Genomic DNA, 25,101 nt, shown 5'->3' with positions numbered 1-25,101 from the left:
TATGGGTCCACAGCAGTGCTGATTTTCTAACACTGGAATATTTCTAACATTTTGAGTTATTTTCCAGTGTTAGAAAATCAGCACTGCTCAGTGTTAGTCATTGTTAATCTTCAAAACTGACTGGGTTACTTTTAAACATATAACACTGTCAAAAGTGTTAATTTAACACTCAGAGGTGTGGACCCATATAGACACTCTCTAGTGTTAATTTAACACTGGAGATTTTGCTGTGTACCAGAGAAGTAAATCGCATTGTTGACCACTTAATATCCAGTTGTTGTATAGTAGCCAACAACTGTCCTTGTGGCTTAGAATTATGGACAGCTGTGGCTCATCAGTTGGTTCAGGTTGTCCCTGCACTACCTGATGTGGGGACAACCTGCCCCTTGTTCCTCCAGTGTGCAGTTTTAAGTGTCCTTGGGCAAGATACTGAAGCCCGAACTGTAATTGGTGTGTAAAGTTAAAGCAGCTTGAGCGGTCGGTACAAGTCTGCCGACCATTACACTGACCGGACGTGTAGAAAGAGTGTGTAATTAAACCTTTGTTTCTATGTGCACATGAAACCTTAACCCTGGCCTGATGGTGGGTGCTCCATACTTCTGTGATCATTCTGATCAGAGAACCTCTGATGGCAGAGCTGCGTTTATTCACTCTTTGTGAGATGAGTTTGGTCAATGCCATCACCTATAGGTTTCTGAAAATGACTGCGTGCTGTTGGCTGCCTCTACCGTTTTAATATCCATCTGTGGCCTCTGTGCCTTCACAGATTCCAGTGTTAGGAGTGCTTCGAATCCTACCTGTTTCTTCTTTATCTGCCTTCAAACTACACTACATGGCGTATTCAAAAAAGCCTTGAGAACAAAATAGAAATAAGCATCTGCAATTATGCTCATTCAAATTCCTCATTTGACATTTGAGTTGGCTGAATGAAGTGACTCATATACTTCAGTGGGCTTTTGTTGATATTATCTTTTAATAGTATAAGAGCTCTATAATGCTGTTAGAATGTGGAATGCTGTTTTTAGAGTAATTTCAATGCTTGTTGCACAAAGAGCAGAAGAAAACATAGTAGCTGTAATTTTTCACTTAGGATGATGAGATTCCTTCCAATGGTGTGAAGAAAATCCACATTTAATAGAGAGAGCTGGGGTGCAAAAATTAAGGAGGGGCAGGTTACCTTTTCTCCCATTGTCTCTATTTCCTGCTTAGCGTGTAGCATTAGGCCGCATAGCTGTCTTTCATAAAGATGAATGTGCAGACACACACAACAGATGGTCCCCATATTTCCAGAGGGCTAGGTTGTCTTCAATGGCTCCAAATTGGCCGCCGGTAGAGAGAAGGAAGTTTGGAATAGATTCATTAAATGTTTAGGCGCCTAGGAGGACGGTTTGGAGTGCTGCGGGCGTTCATTGTTGACAGCAGAGACAAAGCAGAAGTTCATTCCCTTAATCAGAAAAATTCAGCGCTGGCCATTCATGCTGTCAGCCATTAACCACTCCAGCACCTGCTCTCTCTCGCTCAGCCTTTCATTCCTCTCGGTCCCCCTCTTCTCTTTTGTACACAAACATGCTCTCACTCCCGTAACGCAGACAACATTAAATGTCAGACGGAGCCGGGAGTCATAGCTAATGCCTTTCACTTTGCTATTTCAACGCAGGTTGTTGAACTACAAATGGAGTGGAACCTACACTCAGTATCTACACACGCATCTTCACCATCGTCATGACGCTGAAAAATGGATGAAGATGAAGCCCCGATGCCGTCACTGTCCTCTTCTCAGATCTCATCAGAATCCGTCTGATAGTTTAGTCATTTGATGTCTGGCAAATGTTGGACTGAAGAGGCTTTTAAATCCCAGGACACGCAGTCCACACACAAAAATGTGCTCTGTTCACTGTTGTTGCTCCAGAACAATGTGCCCATGTTTTTCAGTTCAAAGTGCAAAATCAGAAGCAGGTTTTACGACCTCACACTTAACTGTGAGCAAATCCAATGTCCCACAGGTGACCCGCAGCGCAGCGATAGATTCTATCATTCCATCTTTTGTTAATTAGAGAAAGGGGCACAAGTGCGATGCCAAATCCAAATCAGTCCCCGTAAACTCGACAGCATTAAAAAGCATGTTTACAGCCTGATGCTGCTTTTCCTGACAGGCACCTGTAACCAACAGGTGTGTGCTAACTCCTCCCCCATCAGCGTTATCTGACAAATACTGCGTGGGGCAGTGTGCTCCATTTTGGTCGCATTAATTAGTCTGTCTTCAGCTAAGCACTAATTAGCGCATATCTGTGGATCGGGCCTGCACAGAACACCAGCACGATCCCACCCGAAACATTCAGGCTGCAAAATATACTGAGTCCAGAAAACACGAGGAAGCGTGTCCATCTTTTATATACAGGTGCATATAATCCGACACAAATTAGTGATGTTTCGTTTTTTTTCTCGGGAGACCTTTGAGTTTGTGGCCACTTGTTTAAATGTCTGTAGAAATATTTTGTCACAGTAACCTTCACCCTCACTTCACCCAAATAACATCAGCTCGGAGGTGTTTCGCGGTGCTCCTGTTGTCAGTCAGTTAGAGCTTTTTCCAGGTTTCTGTGATTGCAGATCTAAAGTACCTCCCTGAAAACTGTTCCAGGGAATTCTGCATCATATTCAGGAAACAACAGGAACAACTGGAAGCTGCTGCCATAATGAATTTCTAATACAACCATGTGCAAGTGTCTTTGTATATGGGATGGTTATCTAATCATATTTCCCATTTAGACACATTTAGACATGTTGCTCTCTCATTCGTTTAAATCTCATGCACAATAAATGCCAGGCTTCATTCGGCTTCCTCCTGCCCACAAGTTCAGTGGAAATAGCTCCGAATCCAGCTTAGCATTAAAGATGAGAAAAAGGAACAGATTCAGCGGACCACTCAGATTATTAATGTGGGTTTAATGTTCATAAAGTAAGACTGTAGACGTACAGTTCAACATGTGGAGTGTAAAACACAGATTTGTACTGACCAGATCTCAACAAACAAGTGGAGCAATGAGTATGTTTGTGCCTGAAATCGGATGTATCTGGCTCGTGTTATTTGCCACAGTAACTGTGTGCTCGTGTAATTTGTTCTACAGCAACAACGGTCTCAGTATGTGGAGGGGAAATGATCAAAATACTGTTCAGATATCAAAGTAAGAATTTGACATGTTTTTATAAATCGTGCATATTTAGAGATTATGTAGTTGGACAGTAGAGGAAGACAGTTTCTGTTCTGGCATCCTTAATCGCTTAATATCCACCAGATCATTGGCGACCTGTCTGTGATTAAATTAACATCTACACCTTTAAATAGAATTTTATTTGAAACGCCAACAGAAGCTTTAGACAGAAACATGTTGTTTGTCTAGTCTGCCTGTTTAGCATGTGGCTAACAAACAAACCCTAGACAGGTCACTGATCAGCTGGTAGATGTTGGGAGGTTAAAAATATTTTTTAAATGCATAAATAAAAACATCTTTAAAAGACATGCTACCCTTTGGAAGAACTGTCAGTATAACTGTTGTATATTTCAAACCACTGACATTCCTGTCAGGATGTCACTCGTGTTGTACAACATAACATAACTGACGGGAATATTTCCACAGTGAAACAACGCTCTGTGCCTTTAGTGCAAAGCTGATGAATGTTGTGTAAAAACAGCCAACACACCAATCGAGCTTTACTTCATTGATTTTTTTTTATTGGTTTGATGCTGTTACAATAAAATATATTTAAAAAACAAAAAAAGATTTTGGTCACTCTCTCTTTGAGGAGAAAAGCACTTCAGTTTAAGACAGGACAGACGCTCAACTCACAGGAAAGAAGAGAGAACCAAGACCAGAACAAAGAAAGTGAAAACAAGAGAATCAGCTCCACAGTAGTAGCAATTTGACCTCAACATAAAGCAGAGAACGTTTTTGTGCTGAAATGTATCTTTATCTTGCAGCAGATATTCACTTCACAACATAAATATACTATACAGAGTGATTACACATAACTATCTCAATTGGAACACTAAGTGTGTGTGTGCGTGTGTGTGCGTGTGTGCAGGTGGTGTGACAGACGTAAAGGTAAGGCTGGAGGAGTGATTGTCGACGCCCACATCAGTGGACCAATAACAAATGATCTTAAACAGCTGCACAACATTAAAACATTTGACTGTTTTTAACTCTCACTGTCACTCTGACTGTGTGAGACCCTAACCCAGCGTGGGACAGAACAAAGGAAGTGCCACAGATGATGCTGCAAACACAGACTTCAGGGCTGCGATGCAGTGGATGCTCGACTGCCTCGGTTTAAAGCACGCTGTCATTATTCTTTGTGGTACAAAGTTTGGCTCCGCGAGTCGTTGCACACGTTGCTCTTTCACGTAGTGCTCGCTAAATCTGAAGAGAAATGCCCACTAAGCAACACGTCAACAACCACAGGTCAGCTGTACAGCTTGTTGTAAGCTAGCACTGTCACCAACATCCGTGATGATGTCATCAGAATGGAGCAGTGGGCGGAGAATGAAGATAAATAACTTCTAACATTCTTAAGGCTGAATAAACAAATGAACTATTTATCCTGAAAATTGGAGGTCAAATTTCAACAAATGAGAATAACACCTGATTTTTGTTTATGTACATAATTTTAAAAACAAACAAACAAGCAAATGCATCAGCAAAGTCATCAGATATCTCTAAATATTGCTGTCACTTAAAGGGAATCTGTAGTGGAGTTTCCAATTTTATATTTAGTCTTGTGTCCTGTTACAGAGGTGGATGTTCATATTAAACATTCAAATAATGAAGTCAAATAAAGAGAAATCCCTGTGAGCCTGAATGTTTTCCCTCTGACTGGACGCTGTTACAGGAGACATCACACACACGTATACGTCTGTAATTATTTATTCAAGCATGTTAAGTGAAGCTGAAATGAGCTTAACCAGATTCATTAATATCCTTCTCTTATGTTTCACTTCAGTTTTATTTATGTAGCACCAAATCAAGGTACAACAATAATACAATATTATACTTCAGTGTTTTGTTTTTAGAAGCTGCCAATAATTCAGTTATTAATACGTTTGAACGTGTGCATCCCAAACATGGTCACCTGGCTGTGACCACAGAAGCTCCACCCACCATTTAAAGGGGGCGGGGCTAAACGAGCTTGAGTGTATCCAGTAGGGTAATGTATTTTAACTTGTAACTGTAATTAAAGCTACTCTCTAAGTGAACAGAACAGGTCCCCTTTAAGCGTGACACAGGACACAAACATTCCTTTTAACATGTCACATAACAGTCCCCTGTCCTGCTACCGTCCACCACATGGACAATGGTGGCTGAAAATAGTCCTCACAAATTTGTTTTGTGTGTTTGCTCAAATCATGTTTTTTCAAGGAAAACTGAAACTCTTTAAACCTCAGTTCAGAAGCACAAAGCAGTCGAGGGCTACTGAGATGTGGGTTTTCACCTCCTTTTGTAATTTTCTGAAAACAAAGGAACTTACTGAAAGCAACAAGTTTGGATCATCTGATCAAAATCCGCGTGAGACGCATCACTCCTGGATGGCGTGCAGCCCGATGTGTTGAAAAGTGACACCAGTGTGAATGAGCACGTGACTCGCATGGATGAGCCAAATGTGACCAGATGCACCTTTTACTTCCCTGCATCTTTACGGACTGAGCCGAAGGACAAACATTACAGACGTGCTTCTCACGTGTTTGCTGTCATTGTCATTACCAAGTGCACATTGATGCGTCTATTGTAGCTCCTGTCAGCTCCAAAGCTTCGCTGTGTACAGTTTCTCTCTTTTATCTCCTGCGTTGTTTGTCTCTCTCTTCTCTGCCTCTCTCTCACTTTCTCTTCTTGTTGTTTGATAAAACACTTAATGTGTTTTTCTCAATACTGCCTTGGCATTTATATATTAACATCTAGATAGATTTAAACTAAACTTTATTTATGTCTGTTGGGCTTCTCTAGCAGTGCTACTCTAGTCTGACGACATGACATCATCAAAATAATAAAGATAATCTAGGATAAGCATCTAGGATGTAGCATCAGATACTGGGATCAAAAACGTCTCATTCAGATATTAAAATATTACTTTGGAAAGAGAAAACAAATATTTGCTGTAAAAAGTAAACATTTGCTCATCCAGCAAATACCTCCATCCAGTGATGTGACTGCAAATTTCACGCTGAAGGCCTTGTCAAAATTTGGTAGCGATACGACAAAGATATTTTGAGTGTGAATGTTACAGATTGAAAAAGGTGGCAATGAATGACGTGTATCTAAAGAGTAACTGTTTGATGGGCAGCTCTGTGGAATTCATGTTATATTTGCTCAAAATAGATAGAATGTAACTCTATACGCAGGTCGAACTTTAGATGCTTGAAAACAAGTTAGAAAATCCAGTTTATAGGTATAAGGTCACGTTAATGTAGCTCTGCAGGACATGAAAACATTAATATTCAAAATCTCCAAACTACCGGTGAGCACACACGCAGCTTTATAATTCCAAACTTTAAGGAACTTTTTTTCCATCCAACTCAAAACATAAAAAGTGCCACAAAGGTGACCCGGGGGAACCTGTCTAGTGTCATTCAACATTTTCGTCACTCGCTCTTTTCCGTCCACACACACTCTCACCTAGACAAATAATATATGGTGGCGGAGCGTCCTGCTCACGCTCCTCACACACACGCCCTCTTAGCGTGCAGCATCTCGATCAGCAGGTTGTTGCAGGGCACCTCTCCACTCACATGCATGTAGCATAGGTAGTCCTCGGCCTGCGTGCTGAGGGAGCGCAGCTCCGGCAACCGTACCAGCAGCTGGCTGAACTTCTCTTGGAACTGAGGGTAGGCAGACAGGGTGTACTCCAGCAGAGCAGCGTTCACCTGCTCCTGGACGCCCTCCACAAACGCCTGGTTCTCCAGCAATTTTACATCTAAAGAGAGCAAAGTTAGTTCAGGTTAATGTGTGAGCAATTACAAACTGGCTGACGAGTGCAGAAAGAAATCATTCATTTATTAATATGCGCCACATCACCGGTGAGCTGTCCAAGGTGGAGACCAAGGTCGGTTTGGTTAATGCTGGGTTTGAAGTCATATGTAAACAGACACATTTTTGCAGTAGAAATGTGGCTTTTCTAGCAGATGTTGTGCAAAGTCTGTCTCATATATAAAATTTGACATTGGCAGCCTGTTCAGACAACAGAACAAATTCTATAAAGAATGTTAAACCCTACCCATCACCATGAATGTCACACATGGAGGATGTTGTGTATAAAATGCACATCTCCAAAGTCAAAAAATAGGAATTCAAGCCAACAAACATCAAAGCTGTTTAAATGTTTTGTGAACTTGGGGATGAAGTACATCAGCACAGTGTGGAGCTGGAACAAGACATCAGATGTTTCCTTTTTCACAAACTCGTCTTTTTATGTCAGTGGCTTAACAAACAACCACGCCCCAGACTAAACCCTGCATGGGTCACCACAGTGATGAGCGTTGACTCAGCACCATTTAGCCATTTGAAGTAAAATAACTTGTTATAATTTGTTCTGCACATTTCTGTCTTCTTGAGACTAAAGTTTTATTATCAAAAGTTAACTATGGACCAGAGAGGACTGGGAGCTGCTTCAGAAAAGATTTGCAGGTATGTTTTTCACACCAATGTGAAAATTAGTTACCTCTGTAAAGGCTTATGGAGCGATTCACACTGATCATAGCCGGCAGCGCTCTGTGTAAAGACCATTTTCATTTAGAAACATTTCTAAGTATCTAACTATTGTTCTGCTATGTCAGTTAACCTTGGCTTTACATGTATATATATATATATATATATATATATATATATATATATACACAGGGTTTTTCATCTTCACCACAGCTGCACATTTTCACCTTGGAATTGCAGTTGTACCAACAGCATCAGAAACACAAACTGAGGCAGAGTCATATCGTGCAGACCCAAACAAAACAATCCTGTTAACTCGAAGGGCGGGGCCTGGTTGTGATGAGCACAAAACGATGAATGAACAATATTATTAGCTGTTTGATGATGCTGAAGGTTCATTTCAGCCCAGTTTGAAGGCTGCGTTATCAGTAACATGAACAGCTCGTTAAGCCACCGGTATGAAGGTTCTACAGGCTTTGTGGTTGGTGTTTGTAATCTGTTCCCACCCAGCAAAAATAAGTTAAAAAGACGCTTTTGACAACAACGAACGTCACCTCAGGTTCAAAGGAAGAGCGCTGAACACGTGTGCATTCCTCAAACACAGCAGATTTGAATCCAGACCTTTCTCCATATCAGTGCTAACCACTCCACTACCAAGTATAACAGTTTACTTATATAGCAGCGATTCAACCCAACATTTTAAATAGTGGTGGAGAAATAAAGCCCTTTTAACGGGAAGAGACCTCCAGCAGAGCCAGACACAGGTGGGGGCCATTATGGGCCATGGATGGGTGGAGGTTGGGAAGGGCTGGCAAAAATGTAGCACACAAAGATGTGTGTTGCAAGTGATTTGAGGGCCATACAAGCTCTACGTGCAACACACAATGACCTGGTCTGATCTATATTCAATTTTAACATTTTTTTTTAATTATGAAAAGTCGGCTTCACTTTTTAGCCAAATTTGGACGTAAAGGTTACCATTACTGACCAACCAGAACTGGCCAAGAAAAGAACATTTTTCCCTCTCAGAGCAAAAGGTGCAGCAGGACTCAAGGCTTTATTTCAAAATCGGTTTAAAAGCGCTCATAAATCATTCATTTGAGGGATAAATACACTGAAAAAAAAGGGATTGGCCATCTCTTGGATTTACGTAAGCATCTTGCGTGTATTTAACACAAGTGCCTCATGCTTTAAAGTTAAGTGTAACTATATAGTGTAGAAGCTACATGATATGCAGAGAGGGTAGATTAAATTGTTCATATCATGTTTGATTGAAGTAAGTCAATAATATAGCAACGTTAAATCTCGCGACCCTGCACGGGATTCCAGTCTCGCACTCTTTGGATCGTGGTTTGAGGAAGGCATCCATCTCAGGCAAGTCGAGCAGCCGCCTCTACTTTTTTCAGTTTACCGAAAACAGTAAATTGGGTGGTTGTTACATTAAAAAAGGCTTCCTTGTAATTTGAACACAAAAAGTTCATGTTTCTTTCTTGAATGTAATTAAATCATGCAGGATCTGTTTAATTTGTTCTTGTTGAGATGACCTGATACAATCTAGTGAGAGTGGTTAGTTGCTGGACTCATGAAATTCACAAGATCACACGAGATTTCAAGCTGCAGTAAAATCAGTGGAGTTATAGGAGGCAGACAACTGCACACACACCGTGCATGCTATCGCTATTTATTGTGGTTTAACTTGTCAAGGACAAAAACGTACAGAAAATTCTGCATCAAGCCTTGAAATCACAGCTTTCCTGCTTTTGTTAATTCTGGATTGGTGGTTAGTGCTGTTGCCTCATAGCAAGAAGGTTCTGGGTTCAAATCCACAATCTGCCTAGTTTGCAGTGGTTTCTCTCTGGGTGCTCTGATTTCCTCCCACAGTTAAAAGTCGTGCAGTTATTAGAGTTAAGTTAATTTGTGATTCTTAATTACCGTGAATGTGAGTGCAAATGGTTGTTTGTCTCTATGTGATAGAGCTGTCAGTTCAGGGTTATACCCCTGCAACCCGGATAAAGAGGATGGTAGTCATTGTAGATCCATTCAGCTTTTATGTTAACCACACTCTAGACTTTGTTGAACATTATGTAATATGAAGTCAACATGTAGTATTTAAGTGACCAAGTAGTATTGGGGTAAAGGTTATTGAGTAATGTTCAAATAAAATGACAAAATTGCGAAGAATTAAAATATTCCAAGAGCTCAACTTACTTCATCTGAACATGTTTCAGTCGCGTTTTATCAACACAACATGCACAGGCTTATTGAATATGAATAAGTTGTGTTGGTTTAACTCAGTTGTTTAAGTTTCTGCCAAAGAAAAACAGTTGTGTGCAACCAATGTCCACATGGCCTTTTTTCAGTACTAGCTTTATGTGTATGATGTACCTATACTTTATGTATTTAGTAAGGTGAATGCGTGTGGGTGGCTGCGTGTGTGTTTTTATGCGTGCGCGGTGCATGTGAGACAATAGCCGAGCCCTCTGGTGGACTGGCATTCAGCATCAGCTGAGCTCATCGTTGAGAATCCATTCACGCAGTAATTAAATGTTTTGAATCAATGTTCTGAATCATCTTTTCAAACTGCTTAAGGGCAATTAAATTACCCCTGACAAACCTGACTCTGAAGATGAGGGAAAGCAACAGAGCAAGCAAAGGAGCCACTGCCAAAGGCAGCAAATATTTTCTGCCTATGACAAGTGCTCTCCTCATTCAAAAAGCTCTTTGTTCCCTGCTTTGCCAGCGCTAAACAGCAAACACTTCAGGGAATCTGTTCGAGCCACATTTATGCTCTCTCCATCTGCACAAGCCGCTACATGAATGCCGGCCCTGCTATCAAATGATAGACCCATCCATTACGCTTCTTTTGAATGCCATTAGTGGACAATGGAGGAGGATGTCTTTGTTAATATCAGCTTTTGTCAAGCCTAGAAATTTAATTAAGTGAATTTATTGGAGGGAAAAAGGCCAGTTTGGAAAACACTTGTAACCTCATAGATAAAAAGGCTCCTGCAGATTATCTGCAATTGTGACATTTTTTTCATTAGGATGTCAGTGTTGCTATTCGCAATCTGAGAAAAGACAGCACCAGTATGGCCGTGCAGCTCCATGAAGTTGATTGATTTTTGCATCTGCTAGCCTTTGAAAAATGCGTGATTTACAGACCACACACATAAGTCCACACTTTTCAAAACAGTTTTATTTGCAAAAAAGGTCAAAAGGTTCCCTCTTACTGTACTTAAATAATCATTTTTAGAAGAAGAGACTTTCTATCTGAAATGTCTGTATTGTGTCTCCTCCTTCAGCCTCTAAGCTGAGAAACTTATCAGCAGTTTGTAAAAACATCGTAGTAAGTTGGATGGAAGCAACGGTAACGGTGCCGGATGCTAGTTATTTGCCGTCATAATGCATCCCCTCATTGTATTGCAGCAATGATGCACAAACAAGATGACTCACTTGGGTTGAAAAGGAGGAGGAATTTCAGACAGGCGATCTCTCTGCGGTCGACCTGCAGCACCCGCAGCCTCGCTGCCAGCTCCTGACCTCTTTGGACCAGACTGGAGAGTGTCCCCTCAGCCTGAGACAGGATGGATGACAGCTCCACCTGCAACACGGGCTACTGGTTATTTCCTTTGCCCCTTATATTCATGAGACTTTAGCAAAGACAAATATCCCGGGTTAGTGCGTTGGAGGATTTTTTGCCTGTTTAGCACATGGCTAACAAATCCACTCCCCCTGGATGGGGCAGCAGTGAGCGGGGGACACGATTACATTCAAAACCCAAAGGCTTGGATCACCTCTGAGTACATAAGTGTGACATTTTATTTTTTTTCCACAGTGTCATGTTAAGTATTTGACTTTCCAAACACTAAAGCTTACTTGTTCCCCGAGGTTAACTGCACCCATTTTGTAGAGAATATCGATCCCGGGGAAATTCCAGAGTCCCTGCACCTCACAGTGATGACAGTCTAACCACCAGAATTATATATGCTTGCAAACACTGATGTAAGGTGAATTAAATAAAGACAAAGAAACATAAATAGCCTTAACTTTAACACTAAACTGGACTTTGAGAGATTTATTGGATAAACGGCCTTTCCAGAGTTTCCCTTTTTTTCTATATGTCTGTTAAGTTTATTTCACTAATAATTGTTGGCAAATAAAAAAAACTATATGTTTTTTTTGATGAGACACATATGTCTCTCTATATTTAGTTTAGAGCATGGAGATTTTGCATTAGAATTTGAACTACTGTTAGGATCAGAATATGTTAGTACAGATATCAACAGCCAGTGAAATATAAATGAATACTGCTAAACATAGTGTATATATATTTTTATACGAAAACAGTAAAAACAAAACTCCTCTGGATTGGGTGCAATGTGTGGAGCACACTGGGTGGTGTGCTGATGGGAAGTTGTGCGAGGGAGTTGTTACCTCCTGGCCGGTCACCAGCAGAATGCTGTCTTCCTTTGCGTGTTGCACTTGTCTGAAAATGTGATCCAGGACGAGCAGTTCAGACCAGCAGTTATGAAGCAGCTTCATTTGATCTCCCACCTTCAGGAAACGCAGACAGACAGACGCAAGAAAAGCAGACAAAGAACAAAGATGAACTCAGTGGAAAACAAAAGACATCTCATATTGTTTGATAAACTCGCTCTCACATTGAGCTCGTTTCTGACCAGAAAGACGAAAAATATTTACACCACTGTCACCAATTAGTTTAAAAATAAAAGGACTATGGGGGGAAAAATTAGGCTTTTAATAGCAAAACATCTGTGTGTGTGTGTGTGTGTGTGTGTGTGTGTGTGTGTGTGTGTGTGTGTGTGTGTGTGTGTGTGTGTGTGTGTGTGTGTGTGTGTACTCTCCTTTCATACTGGCCCAGCAACACCTAGGACCTCTCCAGCCTCCTCACCTCTCCCCAGCACCCCCACCTTTCCCTTTTCTGCTCTGCTCTGGGGGATGGGTGCATATGTGTTTCCCCCCACCCGACTGTATCACACCCATAATCCTGCTGCCACAATATTGTCTGTAAAGTGAAGGACACAGCAGTCAGTAATTTTGCGGTCGCAGCTGCTAATAGGCCCAGACCCCATTCATCTGACATGGAGCTGACAGAATTACAGTCCATCTGAATGAAGCTATATATCAGTCACAGAGGTTGCAGTCTTGCCACAACACTCATCTGCACCGGTGCAGTGGTGGGGGTCTGGGCGTGCAGTGATAAAGGAAGGGGTTAAGGAAGCAAGAGGTCTCGGCGACCTCCTTTGCTTCCTCTCCAAGAGAAGTTGGACACTCAGCTGCGGCCCACAAAAAAAAGCTCAGAAATAGCAGGCTGAGTGTAGAAGGAAGGCATTTCTTTCATTTGCCACATGGATTCTTAATGTTTGTGTCTCTGCTGGGTTGAAACTGATATGTCAGGTATATACGTGTTAAGTGTCATATTACCTGTGAGGGCCATATTTTATGAAATGACAGGAAACTGTAAATGTTGTCTGTCATAGTCTACTGCCTTTACTGACATCGCAACCGCACACTGATACTGTATCCATTCCTCTGCAGAGCAGCCAACCGTGATGATATTTCCCAAGCGATATCTGTGTTGCATGTGGAAAAGGTCACCGATGGGCGGGTTGGCAGTTCAGGAATTTTTAAAAATCATCACCTATTTGGTTAAAAAAGCTGTAAGCAAATTTTCTAGATTCTGAATGTAGCAAAAACAACCCCTAATTCTATTTCTATGCTTTGTTGTGTCAGCAGTAACCTCACAGATGGCTTCATTTGGTCATCAGTTGGTTTTCACATTGATAAAATAAAGTCTGGTTAAACTTTGGTGTAATAATTTGGGCTTCTTGCTACTTTCTTCTTATTGGACAGCCACAGCTATATGATTGAAGTTTGCTTTTTTGTAATGACAACAGAACAAAGGAACAGGGCTACAAAAAAATCTAAATCAGAGGACTTATTGATTATATCTCAAAACACTTTAACTTGATTCCAGCTATCAGCTGAACCCTTGTTTTAACTGTTCAGGGTTCCAAAAGCGTTCCAGCAACTATACTGGCCCAAGTACTGCAAGGCAGAATGATCTGATATGAACACAGCTTTATTCTCGAGGTAGAGAATGATGAATGTACTTCACCATTCCTTCTAGGTCTGTTTCCAGCCTTGATCTTCCAAAGACAGCTATTACATTTTGAGTTGCAGAGGCTGGACCTGGCCCTGCCAGCTAACAAATATGGTGTTAGTGACTTTTAAGAAAATATATTAGTTTTGACAGTTCTGGTCAAAGTGGCAACTTGGGAACAGAAATGTGCATGCAGCACCAGTGCAAGCATGGGAATATAGCAGCAGAGCTTCTTGCATGCCAATCAGTCAGTTATTTATCTTCTGAGCTTTGATAGAGAAGTGATATGACAGTTTTTCAAACAAACCTGGGGGTTGTTTGCTTTCTGTGCACCTGTGTTTAGTAACTAGCGAAACACTTGGAGTACTGCGGTAACACTCTGAGTGCACGTTCACTAATATATCACACACTCTGGGGAGCAAAGAACACAAGCAATAATTCATGACCAGAAAGCAACATTCAACTAATCCAAAGTTTTTGATTTAATATTTAGATGTGATCTTTAATAAGTTTGACCCTGCAGTCATTCCAAAATGCAGTTTTTGCCTTCTGTCCATATTTTCATGAATAACGTGTATTTTAAGTAAAATTTCCAGCCTTTAGTAGCGTTTGTGTTCATTGTGTGCATCTCAGCCACGTTTTCCATCATCACCAGGTGAGCAGAAGGTCAAACATATGACAGACAAAGGCCACCTCTGGGGAAATTGCAGCAATCGATAGCTTTCATTCTGCAAATAATTTAGTAACAATGTAGGCAAGCGCAGAGAAGAGCTGCGATGGAGAGCTGACATTCCCCCGTTATCGTCTGCATGGAATGTAATTATCCAGCCCAGGGAAACGGCTCTTTCAGCGGGAGGCTTTCTTGGCAAAATATGCACAGCTTTGTTCTCACTGTCCATGTTGGCTGTCCACTGTGCATAAAAATGGTGTAAATGTCAGCACAAGTACATTGGATGTGTATAAAAGGAGACTCCTGGCAGGGAAATGAAACTTGTGAGAAAAGCTGTCACTTCAAAATAAGGATATAAGAGGAAAACCAGCATTATTCATCTTTTTCCGTATTTTGGTTCATGGCCTGACAAAACTTTTATGAACGGGGAATTAGACATTAATGCAAATTAGAACATATTTCAAATCTGAAGCGATATAATTATGTTTTAAAAGCTGTTGTTTAGTCTGACATCTAGAATTAGACATTTCATGAAGTCCGTGAGAACCAAACCAGTCCAAAGTAAATCTGTTGTTTGTCAGATTTAGGTTTCTCTATAGCAGCAATACTTGCTTGAAAATGCATTTACAACATATCTTACTAAGAATGTTATATATATCAGATATTATAATACCATCACGTTGCCTTCCAACTACCAAGCAATGGGTTAAAAAAAGAAGCACTCGTATTTATTATTGTTCTGTCGTGATTGATTATGTCTGTTTGTCCAAGCAGGAAAAATAATTGTGCAGCATGTACTAGCAGTCCTGCTACTAGTACTATGACTACTACTAATTATAATAATGTGCTCTTTTAAATGAAAGCTACAAATTATATGCTGTAATTACAACTATTTCTAAGTCTGATTAAAATGTTTTATATTAAATAACAAAGCCTAAGGTTACAGAAGGCTAAGGTTAGCTCTCATTGATTTCCTGCTGCCGGGTTATATATATGTACGAGTAAATAATTTGATATTAGCAAAAAGAAAATCACCTTTGTATCTTATATTCAGTTTTTAATTAGTTTGCATTATTTGAAGACTAACATGAAGTATTTGTGTAACCCATGCTAATCTTCAGAGGTGTATCCCCCCCCCCCCAGTAATACCTTCTCCATTTACATTATTTTAAATATCACTGATAATTGGTGAGAATAAATGACCATTATTATGTTTCTAGCTGTAAATTAATAACTGGGAATGGGCATGTTGTGGAATGTTCCAGCGTGTGCATATTTTGTCATAATGTGTTGTTTTTTGTGTTTCTTCCACAAAATTTACATTTTGGTTTTGTGACTCTGTGACACCATGAGTGCAGTGGGTTTCTGACAATCACTGAAGAGATAGGCCGAGCATAATGCTCTACTGTTGCTTCACATAAAGTGAAGTAGTAATAATAATTATAATTAATATAAATGTATTTGTGCATCACAGAGTTAAAAGTGCTCCTCAGCTCAAATGTATAAGCATGCATGTTCCAACATGCAGACGCATTGTCAACCATGCGGTCCAACATTAATTCCAACACACTTCTATACCTACAAATAGATGCAATATAGAGGGAAAGATTTTTAAAAATGACTTTTCAGCAGTTGTATAAAACAAACCACAGATTCAGCCAAACTGGAAAGCGCAAATAGGTATGATATGTGAGTCCTGAGTAGCTGTTGACTTGCTGCTGTATTCTGCACCAACAGGAAACTGGCTAAGCAGGAGCAGCAGTTAAAGTTCCAGATGATTGAATGACAGTAAAGATTTGATTTTGGGGGGATATATCTTCGATGAAGGAAACGAGACTGGATGAGCTTAGCGAGCTTAGTCAGATTCAATATTTAGATGTTGGTCAAAGATGATCCCAAGCAGATGATTTGATGTTACTGGTGAGGAGGCCAAGGTCCTGACCTCCTTAGAGGAGCTGTCAGGACCAAACACTAGAACATCTTTTTAACTAAAACTGAGAGGATATTTATCCCATTTATCCCAAAACTTTGTACTGTGCTTGTGTCGACTGTATACCAACACACACTTTGTACATTATCAGTAGAAAGAATTAAATGTCTGCAGCTGGATTAAAATGATCAGATATTAAAATTTACTGTATATTCTGATGATATTTGTTGATAACAAAATATGATGAGCTGCTGTGTGTTCCTCCTGTGCTGCTGAGACTGAGCAGCAGTTTGGCCAAGTATCCCCTCACACAGGCACAGACGCAGTATAAAGATACCTCGTTGTGTTAGTGTGAGAAGATGCAACCAAAAAAACCATCATCCCCACAATGGGAGCTTTGTCTCTGCGACAATAAACAGACAAAGTAACAATAAAATAACAATAAATAAGTAACAATAAAATAAATTAATCAGCATGCATCGATGTTCTCAGAAACAAATAATCATTTTTAGTCCATTCAGTTCATACTTTGAGTTGCTATTTGAGCAGGACAGTGAGCTCGAATAAAATGTTATAAAATCTGGAAGCTGTGAGCTACACTTACTCAATAAAGCTTTCCAAACACACACACACACACACACACACACACACACACACACACACACACACACACACACAAAGAGCTTACAAAATCGTACAAAAACATCAGAGGGCCTAATACTGTGTTTAATGTTTGAAACTAATAAGATGTTACGTCTTATTAGTCTTATTAGATGTTAAAATTCATCGGATCTGTAGACCAGAGCAAAACCCATGAAGGATTTTGGAAAAACATTCTTATATTTAACATTTTAAAAAACTGTTCGGCCTCTGACAATGGGGGAGAGAGGGGTGGGGGAGAGAGGGGTGGGGGAGAGAGGGGTGGGGGTTAGTGTTTGTCACTGGAGAAAGAAAAACTGAGCTCAATGGGAAGAACTGTTACAATTCAAATTCCATCTCCCTGCATGCAGGTTGGACTCACAGAAAGGTTTATCTGACGATCATTGTAGGTTTTCTTGTGTTTTCTTTTTTTGGTAATTTTGCATGATTAGTTTTTGACTTGACTGCATAAATTGCTGTATGCGTGATCTTTTTGCTGCAAGCAGTAAATCCAGTCATAAGGAAACCACTCAATGCTTTTCACATGCAAGAATATGAACCACTGGCTCCTCACATCCAAGACCCAGGAGTAAATATCTAGACGTGACTGCGTGTGAAGCAGGAAAGGAGCAGAACTGCTCTGACTGTACCTCAGTAAATAAACTGCATCTGATGAAAAGACACCAAGGACCAAATCACACCAAGGACAGCATCAACCTTTTGTTGCTAGTTAAACTGTTTAATTGGTAGAATCCCTTTGGCCATGGCTGGTTGACAGATGATTGTTCGTCAGCACAGACACATCATATCATGACTTATTGAAGAAGGTGACATTTTCGTCTTTGTTGTGTTACCTGTCTGATTTGTCAGGAAAGAATAATAATTCTCCATTTTCACTCAGAATACGAGGTGTGCGTGCAGCAGTGCCATCAGCAGCAGCGCAGTGAGTTCTGACTTCGTTCTGACTGCGCTGCTAAAGCTTACAGCGTACACAGACGGGTCGGCACACAGACAGATGTTTGATCATCATTCTCTGAGGTGTGTGTGATATTATCACCTACCAGGAGGAAATAAGAGGCTGAAAGTGCTGTGTTACACAGCTAAACGACATCAGACCAACTAGTCCAGTTACTCCAACTGCAGCTTTTTAGAGCTGCGCAGTGTTGGAAATAACAGTTCAATATCAGGAACACTGATTTTTCAAGAAAAACTTATTGAAGGCACTGACTGTAACAGGACATCATATAATGTAATAATGGGGACTGGTGACAAATTAAAGGAAAAGGTTGACTCTGTTATGCTTGGTGAGGCCTTTTGCTGCCATGGTTTAGGTTTGCTTATCCCCATCTACGGGCCACAATCATCAGGTTTATGCACTGGCCTTCACACACCAGATCTCAGCCCAACCAAACACCTGTATGACATGTCACCAGCATACTCGACCAAATAAGAGAAGATTTTTTTGGCAGAATGGTGTTTCTCCCTTCAGCAGATTTAGAGAGATTTGAAGAATTAAAGCTGTTCTGGTTGCTCAACACCTTAGAAAGACCCTTGTTTTCGCTTTAATCTGTCATTACTGTCATACATCATAATTATTGAAGTTTAATAGAGCACTTCTTTCTGTTCGTTTAGAGGAAAAAAAACATATTTTAAGAGTTATGAAAAAGAAATTCTCCTCTGCAGTAAAAATTAACGGGACATTTGAGAAATGTGAAATCAGAAATAGCATTCACATGAATTCAAGCAAGTGAGAGCCTCTATGAGAACGTGATAGCAGCAGCAGTCGTGCTGGGAACACTTTCTGAATGGACTGCGAGTGGATTGTGAGTCAGCCGTGGGCGCCAGCTTCATCACATTTGAATTGCATTCATGTGTTTGTTGGGTCTGAAAGCCTGTGAACTTATTAATACAGACTTAAAACAAGCCATCGTCTTAATCCTTTTCAGAAACGGTAACATCGCGGCACCGTGCTCCCTTTTTCTGACAAACAGCAAACAGAAACAAAGGAAGAATGGATTCAGCCGTCCTTGTAAAAAGCTTTTGTGAGCGTGATGAACTTTTATTTTTTCACTTCTGCATATTTTAGACATAACCATAAAAGATCTTCAGAAATGTTCGGCTTTTACTGCTTGATTGTCACTGGATCAATATGTGTTTTCTTTCGTATCTTTTATTTCAGTTTTTATTTGTGAATTCTTGGAAAACCAAATGTGGGACTCAAGCGGCTGAGTCTGAGAAAACATCCCTCAAATCTAAACCGACAGATTCTTTTTGGGTGAATGCGCCACATGAAAATTCTAATTTTGGGTTATGAAGCATTTTCTGGTAGATCTCAGGTTTACTAAAATACTGCATGGAGCCTGTATGTACATGTATTGTGTCTTTGTCACATGTTTTGCAAGTGAAACCATGTACGGTTCATTTCAAACACTCAACACGGTAAAGAGTTTGCTACTCACCCTCAGCTCCTTAAAGAAGATGCAGCTCCGAGCCCACTCCACTATGGAGAACAGAGTCTGGTCTGCCATCCGACACATGAGGCTGAAGGTGCTGGGCTTTTCCAGCCGACCCCGGCCGTTTTGCTCCTGTTGCAGGTGAGTCACAATCTTGTTCTGGACAACCAGCTCGTCCGGGTCACAGCGCAGCAGCTCCAGAACCAGTGGCGGCAGGCTGGGGGGTTGCGGCGAGGCTGAGGGGTACATGTCTGGGTAAGGGTATCCTGTAAGAGTCTCAGGGGAGCTGGTGTAGTCAGGACACTCGGCTTTAATCGCCCTTCCGGGAAAGGCTGTGTACTGGTACTGGGTGGTGAGGGGCACGTGTGACTGCATGGCCATACCCAAAGACGGGGGTCCGTAGAGATTAGCCTCGTAGTCTGTGGGAGTGATGGAGCTCGGGGTGGAGGGGAGCAGGCTTTTAGAGATGGTGGGAAGGGTGTGCAAGGTGCCAGTGAAGCCGTAGTCTGCCTGCAGAGGAGAGGCTGGCGGAGGAGCCGTGCTCTCCAACTTGAAACCGTTGGATCGTATCAAAGCTTTCTTCTGCTGTTTCAAGGCCCTGTCTCTCTTGTACATGGGGCCAAATTTATTCCTACCCCCACGCATGCGGTCTGCACGCACCGCTGTCACACATGAGACAAAAGGAGAAAACAGGTTTACAGACCCAAAAACCATCGACTGCCTCTTACACTGTGCAGACGTGCTGAGCTTTATGAGCACTAAACTCTTGTTCACAGTATTCCTACAAAGTAATTAACAGCCTTGTCGGTCTTTTTTTTATTTTTTGCTTCCCTTTTTAGGGCTGAGAAGAATCCCCGAGGAGTCTGTGCAGCTTTACTCCTTCTTCCCCGGGGAGTCTCCAGAATTTTATCAGCAAGACAAGAATGTGTCGTTTTTCTGCTACGGAAGCAGGTGCTTTCCTTTGCATTGCTGTCTGGGAATCAATCCCATCCCATGTGTGCAGGAAACACTGCATGATAGCCAGCACCATCGCATAAAGAAGTGGCCTCAGATAGACTTTAATATTATTTATTAGATTTATTTTATCATATTAAAATAAATGGTGGCAAATCACAGGCAAAATGTCCCTGTTTCATTATTATTATTATTATTATTATTATTATTATTATTATTATTATTATTATTGTAGTAGTTTACCTTCCAGCCGCATCCCAACACTGAGGCATTTCTGGAACCGACAGAAGGGACATCTTTTCCTCTGGGTCTTGTCTATTTTACACTCCTGGTTTTCCGCACACGTGTACCTCTTGTTGTTCTGCACTGTCCTCTTGAAGAAGCCCTGAAAACGAGCGACACACTGGTATCAAACGACTGGGTTTAGATTTCAAAATAAAAGGTCGAGAGCGACTGCCGTTTTTGTATTTAGATTTAATTATTTCGAAGCACATTTCATTAACATTAAAGCCTTCACACGTTAGCTAAATTGGGATAACGTAAGTGTCCATTTTTCGCTGCATTTATGTTTCACGGACATTAAATTCAGACAAGTTCAGCAGTTATTTCTAACAGCTGGAGAAGCAATAATTAGCAGCAGGTTTGTGGTTAGCGCTCATTTTCAAATAAATAAAAAAACCATGTCCTCGCGCATGTCCTCGCGCATGGCTACCGTTTGCGTACCTTGCAGCTCTCACAGGTGAGCAGGCCGTAGTGATATCCAGACACTTTGTCTCCGCACACAGGACACAGCTCTTCCAGGTCCTCGTCGTATGTGTACTCCATCACCTTTAAAGTCACACCTGCCACACACACGCACAGTGAGTCTACCATGCAAATCGCCTCTGATAATTATTTCTGCCGTGTTTTTTAAAAGAATTATCAATTATAAAAAACGAATTAAAAAAAAATACAGATTCGCGTAATATTGTGCATTATTCCAACAAACATGACTTTTTACTTTTCGGCACTTAATCATTTTCCTACAATTTATTGTAGTTTCATCTCAACCTTTGACAGTTTGTTTTCATGTGAATGTGATATGAAATAACGATAATGTGTTTTTTTTCTAATAGAAGTTTAAATACATAAATTGCAATAAATCATTTAATTTTTTTACAGGCATTTCTAGATGTAAATTATGAAATGTGTTTACATCATACAGTTAAATAAATGTTATGTAGGAGTGGAATTATTGGGTTATGTAAGATTTTAAATGAATAAATTATATTTTTTTAAATACATAAAAATAAAAAATAAATAAAAACAAATTAGATGAAAAACACAAGAGCGGATGTATTTAAAGACTTTTGCCCGAAAGGTTATTTAAGTAAATTTAAGCTTTAATTTTGTGTGTTGTTAGAGAAGCTCATCTCTACGGAGGCATACCGCAGAAAAACGTTATGCGTATATCTACCTGTTTTTTATTTTTTTATTTTAAATTAAGAAAAGTCAAATAAAAATGAATCTACATACAGCCACTATCGGCATCAATGAGACTCTCTCTATTGCATTATGAAATAACTGACAGACTATTCTTAACAACGAAATGTGTCTGCAGTTTGTTGTTGTGGTTTTGTTGCTTTCACCTGATCTGACTCCGCTGCTGAGTCTCGTGGTTCAGTCTCTAAGCTGACGTCGTTCATGAACCTACAGACACACGCGGCGGTGACTGATTATCCGGCCAAATGTTTACTTTTAGTTTTTTATTTTTACCGTTTTTGTTTGTTTGTCTTTGACGTTTCTGTAGAAACTGTCCGCACACATCGGCGGTAAAACGAAATGAAGGCCGCTGAACAGTGAAGTGTGGAGGCCTCGCAGTTTGACGGGTAGTATTATTATTAGATCATAAGCAATATCATATTTTTTTCTTTATTTTTCACAGAGCAGCAATATTTCAAGATTTTAAAACAATGTAAAAAAAATGACAGATGTTTTCCTGGACTGATGATTGTTTCAGTTAATTGAAATTTGCATTGAGGAAAAAATGCTGCCGTCTTATTTTCAAACAGTCTGAATTAACTTAATAATTAAACGACGCGTTGTGGCTCTTTGGAGCTTGTGTGTTTCTTTGAATATTTTTCTGACTGCATGTCGCTGATTTTTGTTTCTTGACAAGCATTTGGTTAAAATAAAAAGTCACAGCTGTGAAGGTGACAGAAGCTGGAGTGTAGAAGGCCATGTAGGAAAACGGAGGCACTTACCGTGAGCCTTGTCTCCCAACATTTGAGCAGCAGACAGCAGGCAGGCAGTGATGATTGTCTGATGATTAAAACCTGGATGTAGGTGTTGCAGCAGCCTTGCATGGGCTGCAGAGGAGAGCAAAATAAAAAAGAAAGAAAGAAAGGCCAACAGAATTCCGGGTGAGTGCTGTCTATATCGGGATGCTTTAGGAGCCAGAAGGGCCAATAGAAAGTGTAGTACGATGATGACCATTCACGAGCTCAGAGTGAAACTCCTTTCCTTCGCTCGCTCTTTACTGCGATTCCCTTATCGCCAAAGTTAGGCTGCCACGCTGCTATTGGTGGATGCCGAGTCATGTGACAGATGCTCTCCGCAGCCACAGAAAAATGCCTGGACAGAAGAGCCGAGCCGATGGAGGAGACGCACTAAACGTGCAAGTGAATGAATAAATTGTCAGAGAAGATTAGAAAAGCGCTCAGCTTTCGACGTTTAGAGAATAAAACACGCGTGTTTTCTTTCGATCTTTGTTTTCTTCTTTCATCATTTGAATGATCCACATGGTTGCATTACAGTAGAAAAAGAAATGTTTCAACTCTGGTAGGCTTAAAACAATTTAACGTTAATAATAATAACTGGGAAAAACGAAACAGGCTGTTTTAGTGTTTTAGCGTATTTCTGTACGATTACTCTAAAAGATATTGTTACTGTAGTTTTGTTAGTTTTTATGTGAGTGTGTTGCACATTTCATGTAATCAGAAGAGATTTTAAAAATGAGTTTATGTTTAATCGTATAAGCCTAAAAACCCTAAACCTAATTATGCTACAGGCTAACTCCTTATAGGCCTACATATAGATATTGCTTAGTAAGTCTATCAGCTTATTGTTACACTGGCTGTTGAGACCATGTTTGCTACTTCATGAGGCAGATTGCTATATTTATCTGCACTTGCTGATTGATTACATACTACAGAGTGGTGCCAGCACATAAGAGGGTGTTTCAGCAAAACGATACAGATCGCCATTAATAATAATTGACTCTGACAAGTCATTTTGCTTGGTAAGCGCAAAGAAAAAGTCCAACTGCCTATTGTTAGCTGATGCAGGAAGCCGTGGGTGGCTCCTGAAGATCCGTCAGGGCGCTGGGGGTCACTGTGAGACGGACAAAGCTGAGAGTCCTCAACTGTTAGGCCCCCAGTGTGATTTTTAAAGACCGGATGAACACAATGGTGACTGCAGTTGTGCTGCAAAACTCTCACATTCATTCATATCAGAACAGTTTCATAGACCGCTGACTGTCCTTGAGGAGGTGGGCCTGTTTGTTTTGTGTTTCTTCAGTTTACAAGAAAACAGGTCCAGTGATGTAATAAAGACAGTATTACCAGAGGACAAAATCCAGAGCGGAAAAATGAAGTCCCACAAACTGCAGCATTTACAGCCTGGGATGAAAGACACTTTTGACCTCTTTGGACAGTTTCCCTGGTGCAGCATTTCTGCCATGCTTTGCTTTTGGTGCCTTTACTAACATTTCTAATGGACTGTCAGAGTAAAAGTATATTATGTTATGACCTACAAGGACTTTTTACTTCAGATTTGGTGAAATGAAATTTGAGTGTCTGCTGCTTATCACACTTCTTCTGGGTTCTTGTTTTATTTGCCGCCACAGCAGATCATCTGTTTCCATTTTATTTATTTATCTAACCTTCATTACCTTCAGCCCACTGAGACTCAAGGTCTCATTTACATAAGACACCTGTTCCACAATAAAACTGCAACAATACAGTTACACACAGTTACAGTTTCATCCCTGGGATCCTCCTCTGCCACCCTTTGAACATCCACCTTCATGAACCTCCACTGAGCTCTTCTTTGTTTCCTTCTGCCTGGAGGCTCCATACTTTGTCCAGTCTATCCTCTAACCCTCCTCTGCACATGTTTGTTTCCACCTGTCTCCTTCTCATTCACACACATATATTCTGTTTTTCATTCGTCTTCTCTCCAGCGTATACCTTCAGCTATCCCGGCTCTCTTCCACCCGCCCACTCTCACTTACAGTAATTTGTGCAAACATCTTGCTTAGGAAAACTCCTAAGCATCTGTCTATCATCTGTCTATCCGCACTGCAAACAAGAAAAGGCTCAGAGCTGCCTGATGTAATCCCATCTCCACCTTGAACCCATCTCACAACTGTTTTGCTGTCCGAATGCATTTCATGCACCACTGTCATGTACTTCTCTGTCACTTTCTCCTACAGCACCACAGTTCTTCTCTTGGATGCAGTGAGATTCTTACTGACCTTCTAGGTGTTCCTCACATCACCCTTGTTCTTGAAATTCAGTACCAGTGCACTTCTCCATTCTCCAGCATTGGAGAATCCTGTCTGGCACTCTGTTTCTCTCCACAGTGCTGTTCACATACTT

At 40.7% G+C, this 25,101-nt stretch overlaps 2 protein-coding genes across 2 annotated transcripts in view; one reads left to right on the top strand and one right to left on the bottom strand.

Annotated features, from left to right (window-relative positions):
- The window catches only part of adgrd2 (adhesion G protein-coupled receptor D2), a 57,474-nt gene extending 53,735 nt beyond the window's left edge, over positions 1-3,739 (top strand). The window contains exon 25 of the mRNA XM_026186752.1: positions 1,658-3,739. Coding sequence (XP_026042537.1) covers positions 1,658-1,665 — 8 coding nt within the window. The 3' untranslated portion in view covers positions 1,666-3,739. The remainder of the gene's footprint in view (positions 1-1,657) is intronic.
- Positions 3,740-4,903: 1,164 nt separating this feature from the next.
- On the bottom strand, positions 4,904-22,977 carry LOC113033212 (steroidogenic factor 1-like). Its single transcript, XM_026186750.1, has 7 exons — positions 22,705-22,977; positions 21,185-21,303; positions 20,705-20,846; positions 19,514-20,169; positions 12,126-12,245; positions 11,145-11,292; positions 4,904-6,960 (listed from the first exon to the last, which is right to left on the bottom strand). Exons 1-7 carry the CDS (start codon positions 22,934-22,936, stop codon positions 6,707-6,709), a joined length of 1,671 nt encoding a protein of 556 aa, XP_026042535.1. The 5' UTR covers positions 22,937-22,977; the 3' UTR covers positions 4,904-6,706.
- Between the last annotated feature and the right edge of the window lie 2,124 nt (positions 22,978-25,101).

This window comes from Astatotilapia calliptera, chromosome 12 (genome assembly GCF_900246225.1).
Source record: "Astatotilapia calliptera chromosome 12, fAstCal1.2, whole genome shotgun sequence".
In the NCBI taxonomy this organism is placed as follows: domain Eukaryota; kingdom Metazoa; phylum Chordata; class Actinopteri; order Cichliformes; family Cichlidae; genus Astatotilapia; species Astatotilapia calliptera.
This window is presented reverse-complemented; position numbering and strand designations above follow the sequence as displayed.

Excerpts from the sequence above, each read along its gene's own strand:
- LOC113033212 (XM_026186750.1), bottom strand. The coding sequence starts at position 22,936 with ATGGTCATCATCGTACTACACTTTCTATTGGCCCTTCTGGCTCCTAAA. Across the intron at positions 20,847-21,184 it reads TCACCTGTGAGAGCTGCAAG|GGCTTCTTCAAGAGGACAGT; the intron begins GTACGCAAACGG and ends GCTCGTTTTCAG. Across the intron at positions 12,246-19,513 it reads TCTTCTTTAAGGAGCTGAGG|GTGGGAGATCAAATGAAGCT; the intron begins GTGAGTAGCAAA and ends CGTTTCCTGAAG.